Here is a 17397-nt window from a genome sequence, read left to right on the forward strand (position 1 = left end):
TTATTCTGCCAGTGGCACAGTGGCTATTTCTGGCCCTAGTGTGTGTGTGTGTGTGTGCGTGGGTGGGTGGGTCACCCTGCTGCAGGTCACCCCAACATAACACACATGCAGCATCACACACAGCTGGACGCATGCTTGCTGACTCAGAGTATGGGTGCCCAGCCGACCTAAAGCAGAGGATGGATGATCTAAGAACATGTGTCCACAGTTAGAGAGGCCTTCTGAGGAGAGGAACACATCAACCCAAGCTGCTCAATTAACAGATACTGTATACAAGGATTCATCATTGTGTAAGCTGTAAGTTGTTTAGTGTAAGTTTGCATGCAGATATATGTGGGAGATGCAGGTGTGAAAACATATTTTATATACAGATTTGGAAATACCTTTTTATGTTTCTAATTTCACTCTGAGTGGTTAATTGGTATTTTCAGTGTAGTTTTTGTACTCATTAACTGGATTGTTAGCAGCATCCCATAACGGCCCAACGCAGATCAGTAGTGTGGAGCCTCCCTGTGAGTAGCCTCATCAGCATAGGAGTGCGGGTTCCCAACCCCTAATCCTGTTTTCCAGTCCACCTTCTGCCGGTAGGTTTCCACTCCTACCCCCCCCCCCCGCCTCCCCCCAAACACACTACACCAGCTGCCTCATGGTTCCCCTGCCAAACACTCGTTTCTGAGTATAGTGTCTCTGTTCTGCTCATAGGAATTCATTTTGGAATAGGAGTGTTGCTATCATCTCAATGATTGCAGGGCGTTTTCATATTTGGTTGCTGTTGTTGGTCCACAGAATCGTATCCATTGAGATGACATGAGATGAGATGAAGTCGCTTTGGATAAAAGTGTCTGCTAAATGAAAATGAATAAATGAGATGATGCATGAATAGCCTGCCAGTAGGGGTGAGCTGCAACCACAGAGAGACTCACTGGAGCTCCAAGCTCAATTTGCAACCAGTCTGGCCTGGGGTCAAGTTTGAATGACACAGATGCCCTCTCTCCAGATATAACACACTATGTGACCTAACTGGCCTCCTCCACGCAGAGGAAAAGCCAACAATTCAGAAGCCTGAATTACAAGGAACTCTTACAACTCAGAGCTAATGTTATGCCATGTTACACCACCGTTTTGAGTTGGTATATGCATTAAAGCCTCTGTTACAACCCCAAAGTGTCTCTTGTGTGTCTCTCTCTCTCTGTGTGTGTGTGCAACAGAGTAGAAACACTGGTGTTGTGTCTAATTTGTCTTGTTGACTTTGAATCAGGAGGAGTTTGTCAGTCAATCAATCAAGAACTGTTTATTTGTGTTATTCTATTACCATTTATTGTGACACTGACTGAGCACCTATTAGCTTTGGTGTGAAACTGATCAGTAGGCATTTACCCTCCAGTCTCTCTCAACGCAGCACGATCCCGTAATATAAGCCGACCGCGCACCGGAGATAGACACTAGGCGAAAGACACCACGTTAAACAATAGCCACTGAGCAAGGGAAACCCAAGCTTTGGTTACCACAAAACGGACAGCAGAGCAAGGCGCCTCCGACGGGTGTCCCTGCCTGTCTGGGCTTGACCAAGGTCGAGTGGACCTGATGTTACTGCAGCCATTGATGGAAAGTAAGTGTACCATCTGGGTAGGTGATACATATTTATATATATTTGATTGACGGTCTCATGCATGAATTTGGGATGCCAAAATGGAATCATTAGTGCCTATGCATTGTAGACCGATCTTTCAAGGCAATAGATCAAAAGGTAGTATTAGACCATATATATTTGTTTCAGAAATGCAATAATGCCCTAAGGTCTGACTGCCTATTTCTCCATGCTGTCTTTGCTGGGCTTAAAATTCATAGATCTTTGTGCTGTATATAGAGTAAGTGATCTTTACCTGTCCGCGTACAATCAATGCCATAAATAATTTATCATCGGTGAGACTGTTCTTCCTTGAGTGAGAAATGTATACAGTCCCTTCTCAAAACAGTGATTTACAGTACCTTTGACTGAAATTGTGTGCCAAGATGAAGAAGAAACAGACACAGAGCAAGAGCCACGAAGGACGGGATTTGTTCATTGTTTTTATTCCAGCACAGGTATTTTTTTCCATCTGTAAAACGGCTGGGCAGCTAGGGAGGGAGAAGGAAACGGGAGTACAAAATGAAAAAAAAAAAATTACAGACAAGTCTAGCGTAAATTTGTTAAATTCCTAATTTTTTGTTTTTTTTCCCTAAATCCTTATCTAGGAAAATAATCTTGTCCCTGTCCTTATTGTCAAGACAGCAGGAAAAACACGAGTGAGAGAGAAAGAAATAGAGAAAGAGAGAGAAGAAAAAACAACAGGGAACTCTTCTTTCCCTGCTTTGTGGACACAAGGAGGCCTGGCCCAATCTTGGGGAGCGAGAGATAGAGAGGGAGGGAAGGAGAGACAGAAAGAAGAGAGAGGGGAAAGAAAGAATAGGGTGGAGGGAGAGCAGTGGGAGAGAGGAACAACAGTGAGAAAGCGCGAGAGAGAGAGAGAGAGAAAGTTAGTGCGGTGTTCACGGACTGCTCTTAGTGCAGTTTGCTGCCTCGCCCATCTGCCAGCCTGCCTGTACCCCCACACACACATCCAGTGTATTGTGTAAACCTCACAAAGACACAACCAGGACCACAGACCAAACTAGAACACATACACACACACACACACACACACACACACACACACACAAGTCAGAACGGACCCAAAGTCTGCTCTTTCACACATCCCTTTCCAGCAGGAGAAACGTATTGGTTATTCCCAGGGGTTTCTCTTCGTTGCAGCACAATCTAGCGCCACGTGATGCCGAAACAGGCCGTTTTGATGAACAGCAGGACTCTGGCGTTATTGCTGGACCGTGCCTGCGACGAGCCGTCAAAAGAGTTTCAGAGTGGTTGAGGTCCATGTGGAGAGAATCACAGTGAACTCGCCCTCCTCTGCTCACTGGCACATAAACACATCCGGGTCAAAGGGCAAACAACAAGGAAGTGAGTCAACATCGAGGCGTGAGGCAGGTCTGCGTAATTTCTCTTCACTGAAGTAGTCTGCATCGTCATTGTCCTGATCAATCTTTTTTTTCCTTTTTTTTTTAAAAACCCCTCGACATTCATGATATTAAAAAAAATACAACTTCTAATTTATAACAGAGAATGCTGCAGTCACACTGAGGGGAAGTAGTCTTCGGCTTTTTTTTTGTTATGTACAAGATTTTAAACACACGTGACTTTTGAGGACAATATCTGAAGTCATTTTAAAATGAAAATAAAATCGGACCACTAAATGGTGATTTGTCAAAAAACTCTGATATAACATAGAACAACCAGTCGTTAATTTATACATATAAAAAAGGACAAATCATAGAGGACAGACAGACAGACACAGACAGACAATCACACACACACACACATTTTAGGCAGGTTATGCTGTCAAATTTACAGTAATGACCCCTAGAGAAAAACAAAAACAAAGCCAAATTAGGTTCTTCTTTCTGTTCGTCTTCTTCCCAAGGTCATTCAGTTTGTGTTTAAGTCTCCGTCATCATGATTGATCCTCGGTAGACAGACACTAAGCATATGGCTTAAACATTTTGCAAAAAACTTTGGAGTCTGCGTTTGGTGTGTGTGTCGGGGACAGGGGACGGTGGAGGATGGGAGGATTACTCGTCCATTTTTCGTCTCTTTAACTTGTCCCAGACTCTTCTTCATACAGGCTCTGCTGCGGTGTGGTAGAGTATGGGTGTGTATGAAGGCAAAAATATAACTGAGGGCAAGTCATGATGATGGTAATGTGTGTGTGTGTGTGTGTGTGTGTTGTGTTTGTATGTGAGGGGTGTGTGTGTGTGTTTGTGTTTGTGTGTGTGTGTGTTTAGGGTTGGGTTAAGGGGACGCAGTTCCACAGGCCATCAGTGAGTTCCTTCATCAGCTCTGTGGAGACCAGACCGTCTTGAGACTCACGGTCACAGACGTATTCCAAACCAGACGTCTCGGTCTTGAAAGACCAAGACGCCCCAGAAAAACCACGACAACGACTCCTAAACCCAGACGCTGCAGAGCCAGACAACAGCCAGTGTAAAACAAAACAACGCCTACTCTGTTCACAATACTTTCAAAGCAAACAAACAAACAAACATTCAGGAAAACAATACATCCAGAAACATTAACAACAAAAACAAAACTTAAAGCAGTAGACATATCCAATTAATCCAAGGGCAACGAAACAAAACCAAACAACAAAAAAGAAATGTCAGGACAAGCACAGATGTGGGGCTAGGTATGGGCAGCATTTGTCCTTAGTGCAATCCCAGGAAGCACCCGACTCCTGGACAGAGTGCTCCCCGATCTGACCTTTGACCCACGCCAGGGTCAGCCCCTGGGAGAGGGGGGAGAGAGAGGTCAAAGCCGGAAGAAGAGAGAGAGGTCAAAGCCGGAAGAAGAGGTTGGACTGGGAGCCTCATCCCCCTCCAGCTGAGACCGGATGGGGGCGGACTAAGGAAGGATGTCTATGCGCAGCCCGAGGACCAGCTCTCCAGGCTGGCGCATACACACACACACACACACACACACACACACACACACACACACACACACACACACACACACACACAGACGGAGCGAGGGAGGGAGAGACTAAGAGAAGAGTGGAAGTGGCAGGTTTTGAAAACTCAGACTGGTAAGGGTGGAGTTGAAAGGCGCCTAAGTTGTGACAACAACAATAACAACAACAACAAAAAAACACCAGGGTGGGAGGGGAGAGCGTGAGTTCGTCCAATCCGGTTAGTCCACCCTCTGTCAGTCAACTTGAGCCTCGTTCGTGTATCTAAGATGAACTGCAGGACGTGTGTGTGCGCACACGTATGTGTCATCATGTAAACAATACATGTTTTCATGTGTGAGTAAACAAGACTATAGTTTCTATGTTTACATGTTTCTATGTTTTCATGTGTGAGTAAACAAGACTATAGTTTCTATGTCTGTCCTTGTATTGATGTGTCTGTCCATCCCTCTTTTTAGTCTGAATCAGTATGTGTGTTTTGAGGAAACTGGGGGGAAACAGACATAAAACAAGTAAACAAAAATTAAAAACAATAAAACACGATTCCTGACGTCCTTCAGCAGTCCATCTTGCTTCTCAGCTAATGGGTAATGTACATTCATCCATCCAGGGCAGGGTCCAGCACAGATATGCAGAGGCCCATGAATGGCTGCTTGGATCTGGACACACGTCCCAGAGCCAGTTTGGACAGTCAGTCAGTCAGTCAGTTCCCAGTCGTCCTCCTCCTCTTCGGTTGTCCTCCTTTCCACTCGACCTCTACGTGTCCACCCCTTCCCTCAGAAGAACCAGCAGTAGGCGTGCTGCAGGAGGCTGTACCACATGTAGCCCGAGGCGAAGGCCCCTGTTTGGACGGCACACAGCCACATGGGGTCAAGGATCATGGGGCGCGACACTGCTTCCGTCTGACCATGGACGGGTGGGAATGCTCCTGGAGAAAAGGGAAAGAAAAGTCACGATAAGAGAAAAAAAAACCCAAAAAAACCCCAACAACAACAAGCAAAAAAACATCATACGCTGTGAAAGTCCTGTCAATGGACAACAATGTTCTTACGAAAAATGTAGGGCTCCATAAACTTGTTTCCTCACACAAGTGTTGCGAGTATGACTTAATTTGGTAACCTGTGCCACTAACTGGATGCTAAATTTAGAGAACAATACCAATTGTCAGTCAGTTGTCAATTTCAAATTCTTAATGAACCGTGCCGGTTCAAAGGCTACTTCTCACAGAAAACAAAAATGGGCTTAAAAACAGTATTAAAGCAAATGGTGAAAAGACGAAAACAAACAAAGAGTGATCAGAGCAGAGGGCTTCCAGTGTGCATCTCTGCATGCTTGTGTATGCTGTCTATTTTTGCCTTTTATAGCTTTCCAAGTTAACAACAGACGGTCTTGTTTGGAAGACTAATAAGTAAGACGCTCTGCAGAAAGCCGGGCCAAAGACATCAAAGAGTATCTTTGGTCAGATATGACGAGAGGAGAATGGAGGACAAATGTGCTTCACGAACGCATGAGAGTATAAAGAAAACACTCTCATGGATGACTGTTCAGACCACTTCAGGAGGGTCTGTATACGAAACCACTCGGGGGATACCAATTTAAAACTAATTGGCTAGCAGTAGGTAGCCTAGCATAATTATGATCTCCATCTCTGGGCTACTTGAATTAGCATCATAATCACCACGGTCTTGCCGAGGTAACCACACAATCGACTCAACTAAGAGGGGAAAGAGGCCGAGCTTCTATTCTTGGAACGCCAAAGGTTTGACACACGAGACACACGTGTCCCATACTCCAAGTCCTTCACAGCCATTAGCTGGCTCTATGTGGCTAAGACAAGACAAAAACGGCTTATTATGGAAATGTCCAGCATGTGTGATCATTTCTGTGTAATAAAAGACAGTTGGCAGATTCATAAAATGGCTGCCGAGTGCCGACGTTCATCAGCCCAGTAATCTTTACACTGTAGCTTGTTAAGTGTGGAACACGTGTAGTTGATGAGAAGACTCAGTCAGTAGATATTTTAAAGCTACACACATCTCATCATACTATTCTAGTTTTTAGTCTATTTTAGTATGTTCCAGACACTGGAAGTGAAATGTTGTGCGAAGTGTTTTCTCAACATCAACCTGTTAAAAAGACAGTCCTTGTCTAATTTTAAAATTGAACACTCGGCTAGTCTGAATATTCTCTTTATCCCTTCCACAAAGTAAAGAATGACACAGATACATGCAAAATACAACTTAGTGTAGACTGCCAGAGGTGCACTGCATAGCGTGGGGGGGGGGGGGGGGGGAGAGAGAGAGAGAGAGAGAGAGAGAGAGAGAGAGCCTGGACCGCAGTGGACAGTAGGACTGACCTGTCTTGTAGAAATGGGCCAAGAGTTCCTCCTTCTCCACAAACCTCTGATACAGCCAGTCTGTCAGGGCCTCGGTTTCCATGGGAACATCCTTTATGGGATAGATCCTAAGAGAGGGGGAAAAGAGAGAAGAAAGTACTTAGTGAGAGCCTAGCGCAGGGCAACCACCCCACTCAACCTCGAACCCGGGTCCCCTGGGAGCTTAACCTACAGCTTGACCTCAACGTCAAAGAGCCAGGCTCTTGGGCATGGCAGTCAGAGCGCATATTCAACTGTAGCTATGGCACTCCATCACAGGGAGGATACAATTAAAGAATAATGAAAGAAATATTAAGGAAAGACAAAGGATACTGCAAATGATAGATAGATAGATAGATAGATAGATACTTTTTTGATCCCCAAGGGGAAATTCAGGGCTGGCTCCTGATAATAAATCAAGGTTTATACACTGATTTTGCTAAATTTCTTTTCTTCATTCTTCTCTCTGATTAAAGCACGATCTGATTCTGATTCATTGGGCTACTTGGCTCTGCATTTAATACACAGGTGCGGTTAATACAAGTTTTTTTTTTTTTACACATTTGCATAAAACATTGTTCTGCAATTTATACACAATGCGGCTAATACACAGGAAATTACTGTATTGTATTGATGAGACAACCCATTATACACAATGAATTCCTGTTTAAGGGGATGACAGTATTCACCATGAACACTTGATTAATGCTATTCTACATCCTGACACCACTGAGGGGCAAGTAGCTACAAAATACCATAACCTTACACCTTAAAATACTGGCTTAAGAAGATCTTTTAAAAATCAGATAGTGTCTCGCTGTGAAAACGAAAGTCCTTTTGAAGACTCAGTCCTGGTTGACCCAGTACCTGCATACCTGCGTACCTGCATACCTGCGACCCAATCAGCCAGTGAGGCAAGAGCGAAGTAAGATAGTGGTGAACAAACACATGCAGTTAACACTCCACTCCACTCAGGATCACACTCACGAGCGTAACATGAGCCTGTCTGACCTGACTTCACGGCGATAACAACAGTGCAATACGAGAGGTCTCCTGAGACCTGACTGTGCTTTCGAGGAATCCATGACTGGCTCCGCTGCCCGTAAATTGCAAGCCACAAGCACAGACTCACTAGAACACCAGCTGATGTAGTGATATATATATATATATATATATATATATATATATATATATATATAAAAATAATTATGTAATCCAAGACAGAGCTTTACTCCTATGCTGTCTCTACTATCTGGTATTACACAGCCTTTCATTGTGCCCCATACAGTTGAAGAGTTCAGCAATGTGCAGAAAAAAAGGGGGAAAAAAGCAAACATCTAACTGATTGTCCAGTGTCCTTGGCTGCCCTGGGTGCAGTGACGAAGCGTCCGGTAGCTCGGATAGTCAGGATGGGAGTGCCCATGGCCATCTGTGTTCCAGTGATCTCGGGATCTGTGGCCAGCAGGTGTCCCTAGTGAGCTGTGATCTCGGTTTAACTCTCCCTCTCTGTGTGTCTACCTCTCTGCATCGCACACGAACACACACACACACACACACATTCTCTCTCTTCCTCACACACAATCGCACAGTGCAGTGGCTGAATCACCTTCACGCTCACTAGAGGTGACAGCCTCCTCAGGAGCACTAGCCCATATTTCTCCACGTGTACATCGCAAAGGCAATCTCTCAAACCCCCATCCAACATTTAACACCCTCCCCCCACCCAACATCTCCCAGGCCTGTGGAAACGGGTTCTGTAGAGTATCCATGAGTCTCTATTACTCTCCAACCTGTGCATGTGTACCAGGGATCAATGTCTGTTTGTGTGTGTGTGTGTGTGTGTGTGTGTGTGTGTGTGTGTGTGTACGTGTACGTGTGTGTACTACTGGCAGTTGAGTGTATGAGGGACCGATGGAATGACATTATAAACGTGTGTTTGTAAGTGCGTGGGTGTGTGTGGCCCTAAGCTGACGTCAAACACGAAAACCACAGATAAGGGTGCGTGTGTGTGAGCTGGCTTTTGTGCGGTGGCTGCATTGTGCACTGTGCCAATCTCCACACGGGTAGAGTCAGGTGGCAAATGACAGAATGAAGGGAATGACGATCTGGAGATTAGAGTTTTAGTAGGTGGTTTATACATGGTGTGAGATCAGGGTTATGTACCCTGTGTGTGGTGGATGGTGTATGTGTGTGAAAGAGACTGGAGAGTGTGTGTGTGTGTGTGTGTGTGTGTGTGTGTGTGTGTAGATTAGGGTTTTGGTAAGAGGTGTTTGTACATGATGTGAGATCAGGGTTATGTGCCCTGTGTGTGAGTGTGTGAGATAGAATGTGTGTGTTAGAGACTGGAGTGACAGTGTGTGTGTGTATGTGTGTGTGTGTCCGTTACCCCAATACTGTGACAGACTGAAGCAGACATTGCTTTTGATTTAAGTAAGTATATATATACTCTTTTGATCCCATGAGGGAAATTTGGTTTCTGCATTTATCCCTAAACGTGAATTAGTGAAATACACACAGCACACAGTGAACACACAGTGAGGTGAAGCACACACTAATCCCGGCGCAGTGAGCTGCCTGCAACAACAGCGGCGCTCGGGGAGCAGTGAGTTAGGTGCCTTGCTCAAGGGCACTTCAGCCGTGCCTACTGGTCGGGGTTCAAACCAGCAACCCTCCGGTTACAAGTCCAAAGCCCTAACCAGTAGGCCACGGCTGCCCCCATAGAGGTTGCGTTTGACATCATCCTCTTTTTAGGATGGTCCATCTTGTGATTTGTGCTTTCTGCAATTCTGTCTAAGGTGAGATCAGTGCAGAAGACAGAGAAATGAAAGGGGGAGGAAGGAGCGGAGCGAAAGAAAGAGGGAGGTAGAGAGAGAGAGAGAGAAAGAGAAAAGGTAAAGAGCGACAGGGGCCAGACAAGTTAGATTTGCAGGCAGTTTCATTAGTCTCCATACACCAAAACTGCTCTTCTGCCCTTAGCCTAATCCACTCGTCTTCACCTCCTCTCTCTCTCTGACTCTCACTACACACACACACACACACGCACACACACGCACACACCTGATCCAGCGATTAACGTCATCTGTAAGCCTACACCTGCCTTACCTCACGTCGAGCCCCGTCTTACACCGCTCAGGTGATGAGCCCGACGACAGCTCTGACGGCGCTCTGTGCGACGGCAATTAAATGAAGATAAACTTGGAAGCCATCGGCAAATCCAATTGTCCTTTCTAACCCAATACGGCATAAGCAAAGGAGCGTCTTAGTGAGCAGGTTTTTTTGTTTTGTTGTGTTTTTCCTCTTTGAAAGCCGATAGCCACGTGGAGTGGACGCTTGAGAGGTGCACGTGGGACTGTGGCTTCTGAGAGCACTTAGGCAACGACTAGGGCCCTCTAGGCTCCGGTCACTCCCCCACTAAGAGGCCAGCGCAGCGTGGACGCACGCGCACGCTCACTTTTTCCCCCGCAGCTGAAATATTGATGGCGTCCGGCTCCGAGGCGCCTGGCGTCCGGTAGGGTGAACGAGGGCGGGCGGGCCCCTGTCCCAAGATGCTGAGCCTCATTAGCTCGGCTTCTGGCCAGCAGGCTCGTTATCTCAACGGGGGGGAAATGGGCGTGGGTGCTTGGAGACCGCGTCTGCGTTAAGCAGACGGAAATCCTCAGATAACACGGAGGAAAGTCCAACGAGAATAATGTCAGTGGTGCATCAGTGCAAACCATTCTTGTGTCATGTTCTGCTGTGCTGTATCTACTTTGTCTTGGCTGTGTCATGCTAGCTCCCGTCTCCCCTGTCTCAGCGCCTGCCTACAGCTGTAGATGTTAGTATGCTAATCAGTGTGTGTGTGTGTGTGTGTGTGTGTGTGTGTGTGTCTCAGCTGGTGAGTAATGCTGTGTGTGCTGCTGTTATGTGTTGGTGTGGTGCCAGGGCAAAGGCTGTCAGGTTTCTTCCTAACCCAGACTCCTGTTAACCTGAGCTACCGGGCTGCAGTCGACTCCTCTTACTATCGCTGTCAATACAGACACACATACACACACACACACACACACATTAATGCACATATGTAATGCTAAATTACAGATATAGATCAGCACAGACACAACCACTTACCATGTTTATACTCCTCTACTCTAACAAGCGCGCGCACGTGGGCACACACACACACGTCTGGCCGAGTAATGAGGTGTCAGCTGTCACCTACACTGGCAGGTGTATGTGTGTGTGGGTGAGCGCTTCCGTCCCTATTTGATTTCCCTCCCGAGCGATCCTCTCTGTCTCGGTCTGTCTGTCTCTCTCTGTCTCTCTCTCTCTGTCTCTCTCTCTCTGTCTCTGTCTCTCTCTGTCTCTCTCTCTCTGTCTCTCTCTCTGTCTCTCTCTCTCTGTCTCTGTCTCTCTCTCTCTCTCTCCCTCCACGGGCTCCCGCTGACACCCACCCCTCGGTCCCAAACAGCAGCGCCAGCACCAGAACCACAGCCACTATTTGATTGACTAAAATAAAACACACGGATCCACCCACAGCCATCCCCGAGCAACAAGAGCACAGCATGTATGCATTTAATATGGGTCATATTATGTTAGTCCATACATTTGTGTTTATGGACTTTGTGGAGGTTGCATAATACGGATATGTACTGTGTGCTTCATGCATACATTACATTACATTACATTACATTACATTTGGCTGACGCATTTTTAGCCAAAGCGACTAACAACATGGTAAACAGTTTAAGTTTAGAGCAATTCTCAACAATATTAGGACAATTTAAAAAACATTAGAGTACAGTAAGAATAAGTGCATCAGTGAGTGCTGTTTTTAACAGTTACGTGTCAGTTTAAGACGGCTGGTGAGTGCTAGGATCAGCAAGACTTGTTGTAAGTGTTGCTATGAGAGGAGATGTTCTCTAAAGAGCTGGGTCTTCAGGAGTTTTTTGAAAATGGAGAGGGATGTCCCTGCCCTTGTAGGAACTGGCAGTGTGTTCCACCAGCGAGGAACAACAGATGAGAAAAGTTTGGATTGTCCTGAGCGTACCGGAGGTAGAGCTAGACGTCGTTCGTCTGAGGAGCGCAGCGGTCTGGAGGTAGCGTATGTCTGTATGAAGGCATTCAAGTAGGTGGGAGCAGAACCGGAGACTACTTTGTAGGCAAGCGTTAGAGCCTTGAATTTGATGCGGGCCGCCATAGGTAGCCAATGTAGCTGGATGAGTAGCGGGGTAACATGTGCCCTCTTGGGTTGGTTGTAGACCAGGCGCGCCGCCGCGTTCTGGATCATCTGAAGTGGTTTCACTGTGCAGGCTGGGAGACCTGTCAGGAGGGCGTTGCAGTAGTCGAGTCGTGAGATGACTATTGCCTGAACCAGAAGTTGGGTGGCATCTTGATTTAAGTAAGTCCTGATTTTCCGTATATTGTAGAGTGCAAAACGGCATGACCGGGCGACTGAGGCAACATGATCTGAGAAGTTTAGTTGGTTGTCGAGAACAACTCCTAGATTTCTTGCAGTCCTGGTAGGTGAAACAGACAGAGAGTCAAATTTGATGTTGATGTCGTGGTGTATGGTAGGTTTAGCTGGGAGGACCAGCAGTTCAGTCTTTGAGAGGTTCAGCTGGAGGTGGTGTGCCTTCATCCATGTAGCTATGTCTGAGAGGCAATCCGAGATCCGTGCTGAAACCAAGGGGTCATCAGGTGGAAAGGACAGATAGAGCTGTGTGTCGTCTGCATAGCAGTGGTATGAGAAGCCATGCGAACGGATAATCTGTCCCAAGGAGGTGGTGTAGATAGCAAAGAGAAGGGGGCCCAGTACTGAGCCCTGGGGGACCCCTGTGGTGAGATGGTGAGGTGCAGATAGCTGACCAAGCCATGATACGTTAAACGAGCGTCCTGTGAGGTAGGATTCAAACCAGGAGAGAGCAGAACCGGAGATTCCCATGTTAGCGAGTATAGAGAGAAGGATGCGGTGATTAACCGTGTCAAAGGCAGCCGATAAGTCAAGCAGAATGAGTACTGATGACCGAGCGGTCGCCCTGGCTTCTTTTAAGGCTTCTGTTACAGACAGCAGAGCCGTTTCGGTAGAGTGGCCGCTTTTGAACCCAGACTGATTTGGATCCAGAAGGTTGTTCTGTGAAAGGAAGTCAGAGACCTGTTTGGAGATCTCATGCATCCTTGTGTGTCGGCTGTGAATGTGTTTGTGTATGTGTGTGTGTGTGTGTGTGTGTGTGTGTGTGTGTGTGTCAAATCCAGTTGCGGATAGCATGTGTGTCCTTTTGAGTGTGTATTGTCTGTTTGATATGGGATGCATGTGAGTCTGCTGTGTTCAGAGTGTGTGTGTGTTGGTGTGTTACTTTGCTGTGGTCATGTCATGAGTGTGTTTTGTTCCCATGTTAGCGAGTATAGAGAGAAGGATGCGGTGATTAACCGTGTCAAAGGCAGCCGATAAGTCAAGCAGAATGAGTACTGATGACCGAGCGGTCGCCCTGGCTTCTTTTAAGGCTTCTGTTACAGACAGCAGAGCCGTTTCGGTAGAGTGGCCGCTTTTGAACCCAGACTGATTTGGATCCAGAAGGTTGTTCTGTGAAAGGAAGTCAGAGACCTGTTTGGAGATCTCATGCATCCTTGTGTGTCGGCTGTGAATGTGTTTGTGTATGTGTGTGTGTGTGTGTGTGTGTGTGTGTGTGTGTGTGTCAAATCCAGTTGCGGATAGCATGTGTGTCCTTTTGAGTGTGTATTGTCTGTTTGATATGGGATGCATGTGAGTCTGCTGTGTTCAGAGTGTGTGTGTGTTGGTGTGTTACTTTGCTGTGGTCATGTCATGAGTGTGTTTTGTGTAATGTACTGTATATGCATGCAGCATGAGTGGGTTTTGTGTGTTGTGCATATGTGTGTGTGTGCATGATGGGTGTGTGTGTGTGTGTACCTGTACATGGTGTGTGTGTGTGTGTGTGTGTTCCCTGAAGAGCCCTCTCAGTTGGCCGAGTGAGAGCGCGGAGACGGGGAGCGCCCCTCCAAACCTCCTCTTAGCCCCGTCGCCATGGAAACTAATGAAGCAGCCCCCTCATGTGGGCAAGCAAGGGAGCTGGAGCACACACACACACACACACACACACACACACTGCTGCAGCTCTAAATTGCTCCTAGACAAATGGAAATGAGCCCCTCCCACCGCTTACTTTAAGTATGTGAACTGAATTAACAGCCACACACACACACACACACACACACACACACACACACACACACACACACCTAACCACAAGAGTAGCCGAGTATGACTTAGGTCTTCCTCTTTCTTTACAGGTCTGTGCTGGTGAACTCCCTCCAGACCCCTCTCTACTAAGGAAACTACTGACACTGGTAAACTCACTGACACATAACACAAACTCACACACAGATACTCTCCTAGGTAGATACTCTCTTAGTAAATGAATTACACTCTTTAACGGTGTTGTAGGCACTATATCTTAATTAGTTCATAAGTTGACTATTCTACTATAAAGATGAACACATTCTCACACGCTCACGTGGAACGGGGGCCAGAGACGACAGCCTGTGTTGAAACGCCACACAGAGATGACACACCTGAAAGTCAGGTGAGTTTCACATCATAAGACCACTCCGCCTCGTTGACACAGACATTTATGGCGCGTTCCCGACTGACACCAAAAACCGATAAGGAACCGCAAAGCGAAGGAGTGAGTAGGGTGTAGCCACAGTGTAGCCAAATCGCCATGGTGATGGACTTTACTCCGGATGGACCGCAGGGACTTTATCTGTTTACACGGCCTCTCCCTACGATTCCCCTGACCGGGCAGGGCAGGAGAAACCTCTTGCGTTGGGCAAACAAACACACACCCTGAGCTCTGCACACACACACACACACACACAGCCCTCGGCTCTGCTCACCTGATGGCCTGGTGTGGACTTAGAACAGGGCGCGAGTGGCCAGGGAAAATGGCTGGGAACAAAATGGGATGATAATGCGTCCATTCATTGGGTCGCAGTCCAAACTGTGGACACGGCACTGCTAGTGTAAGGCAATGAGGAAATGCTGAGCTAATCAAAGCTACTTAAAAGGAAATTGGAAAGGAAACTTCATGGCTTTAAGCAGGGCTTTGATCCGAACAGAAACGGAATTATAACGTTTCCGGTTATGAGTTCCACCAATAAATTGACGTTCCCGAACCGGTTAGAACAAAAAAATACTGTTCCCGGAACGGTTAATTTCATTCCTGTCAGCTGTTTAATGCTAGAACTATGTCACATCTTTCTCATCCAGCTTAAACCAAATGTAATAATATTACAACCATTATTAAATAATAATAATTATATTATTAATAATAATAATAATAATTAAATAGGCCTACAATTATTTCAAATGTGTAGTTTATTGTTAAAAGAGAAAATTTCCACACAAACGTAACGACATTATTAAGACACGTGGTTATGCCACTCGGGCAACAACAAATTCCAACTGTCGGGGGAAATGCCATCCAGTAGGCCTACTCATACAGTAACAAGTCTTTTGTTTTGTCTTGCTTAGGCCTACTTGAAATTAGGCCTGTTTCATCAGGTAGGGCCTATTGTTTATCAACAAACATAGCCTACTAATTATAGCCTGTAATAACAGTGGCTCACATTTAACAGTTCGCAAAAACTAAAAAAATTGCTATACCAACCTGGCATTTTTAAACAAACAACAAAAAAACAAAGATTTGTGACTGACATTAGGCTTAACGATGGATCGTAATTTACCTCTTATTTAAGATGTGGAGTGGAGACTTTGTAATCCACCGCTCTCTCTCCATTCAGTCAGCGAATGTCTGATGTGATGTCACACAGGAAGTTAACCTCAGCCGTCATGGTAACGTGCGCAGGAAAATAATAACTTTTTTTTTTTAGTTAATTAGGCAACGAAAACTTTGAGGAACGAAATAAAACCGGTATTTACCGGTTACCATTATTTTTAAATAAGTGTTCCTGTTCCAAAACATAAAAAATAATAACGTTTCCGGTTTTGTTTCTGTTCCCTGTAAAATACAAAAAGTTCCCAGTTTTCGTTTTCGTTCCTTGAACCGGTTCAAAGCCCTGGCTTTAAGCTTCACGGGTGTCAGACAAACCAAATCATGATCTGTACAACTGTACATTTTTTAATTTATTTTTTAATTTTTATTTATTTATTTTTATTTAATTTTTATTTTAACATTATGTACATTTTAAAGTCACTTACTCTCCCTTCGTGTTGACAAACACGAGACATGAGGCCTGAAACCTGGCGGGTAGATGGAGGTGCGAATAACATCAAGATTAGTGATCCATTGCAAGTGAACAGTTTGATGACTAGTCGTCGATTGTGTCATATATCATATCACATATACAATATCTCTCTCTCGCTCTCATGCACACACACACACACACACACGTGTCTTAAGCTGCAAACAGTCCTTCAGTCTATCGGCATGATCTCTCTCCTTCACACACACCCACCCACACCCATAACATCCCTAAGAATAATCAGCATCTGTATTTATTCACCGATCCACTCCTTAACGAAGGAACTTTAAAGCCTTGACCTCACAGCTCCAGGTCACCCACTAGCAGAGATCAAAGGAGGACAGAGGGAAAGGGAGAGGGAGAGAGAGAGAGAGGGAGAGAGAGAGGGAGAAAGAGAGAGAGGGAGGGAGAAAGAGAGAAAGAGAGAGAGAGAGGGAGAAAGAGAGAGAGAAAAAAAGAGGACAGATAAAAGGGGTGACCAGATGGTGAGAGAGGAAGGCAGCTAACAGAAAGACTGGTAGGGTGGCTGACTTTATAAAAGTTCACAATTGAACATTTCAGTATCACTCTGCCACTCACTCACACGCACACACACACACAACATCAAACCTCACATAACTGTTTTTTCTCCCTTCTCCCTCCATACACACACATGCAGCCAAACAGACTGCAGATATCAAAACAAGAACCTAACCTCTGCATGCATCTGAGATGACAGCACTGCACACCTCACCTTTATCTTACTCTTTTCTTCACTCTATCTCCTTCTCTCTCTCCATCTCTCTTCTCCCCACTACCCAAATCAGACCATTCCGCCCATCCTCCCCTCCTCATCTGTCAGTGCTATCCCTCAATCACTCACTCCTTTTATAGCTCTACCATCTCTCTATCCTCCTCTCCTCTTCTGTACATCTCTCTATCCTCCTCCTCTCCTCTTCTGTACATCTCTCTCTCCCTCCATCTTTATCTCTGTAGCAGGTGCGAGTTCGGCGGTGGGCCGATGACGTGGACGAGCTGTCTGGCCAGCACCATAAATCAGTTTACACTGCCGCTGATGACCTGTCCGAAAGAGCAAAGAACAGCAGAACGGGGGGGGGGGGGGGGGTAAGAGAGAGTGAGCGAGAGAGCGAAGCGAGAGCGAGTAAGAGAGAGAGAGAGCGAAGCGAGAGCGAGTAAGAGAGAGAGAGAGTGAGCGAGAGAGAGTAAGAG

At 46.0% G+C, this 17397-nt stretch overlaps 1 protein-coding gene across 4 annotated transcripts in view; it reads right to left on the bottom strand.

The window, feature by feature from the left end:
• Nucleotides 1–2057: 2057 nt before the first annotated feature.
• Nucleotides 2058–17397, bottom strand: part of lpgat1 (lysophosphatidylglycerol acyltransferase 1) — a 55863-nt gene continuing 40523 nt past the window's right edge. For all 4 annotated transcript variants that reach the window (XM_076271714.1, XM_076271716.1, XM_076271713.1 and 1 more), the window contains exons 7-8: nucleotides 6916–7022; nucleotides 2058–5487 (exon numbers count right to left, since the gene is read on the bottom strand). In XM_076271714.1, coding sequence (XP_076127829.1) covers nucleotides 5336–5487; nucleotides 6916–7022 — 259 coding nt within the window. In that variant the 3' untranslated portion in view covers nucleotides 2058–5335. The remainder of the gene's footprint in view (nucleotides 5488–6915; nucleotides 7023–17397) is intronic.

This window comes from Alosa pseudoharengus, unplaced genomic scaffold, assembly GCF_046254945.1.
Source record: "Alosa pseudoharengus isolate Yale_2024_CS ecotype anadromous, Long Island Sound unplaced genomic scaffold, YU_APseudo_1.1 YU_APseudo_1.1_scf_7, whole genome shotgun sequence".
In the NCBI taxonomy this organism is placed as follows: Eukaryota; Metazoa; Chordata; class Actinopteri; order Clupeiformes; family Clupeidae; genus Alosa; species Alosa pseudoharengus.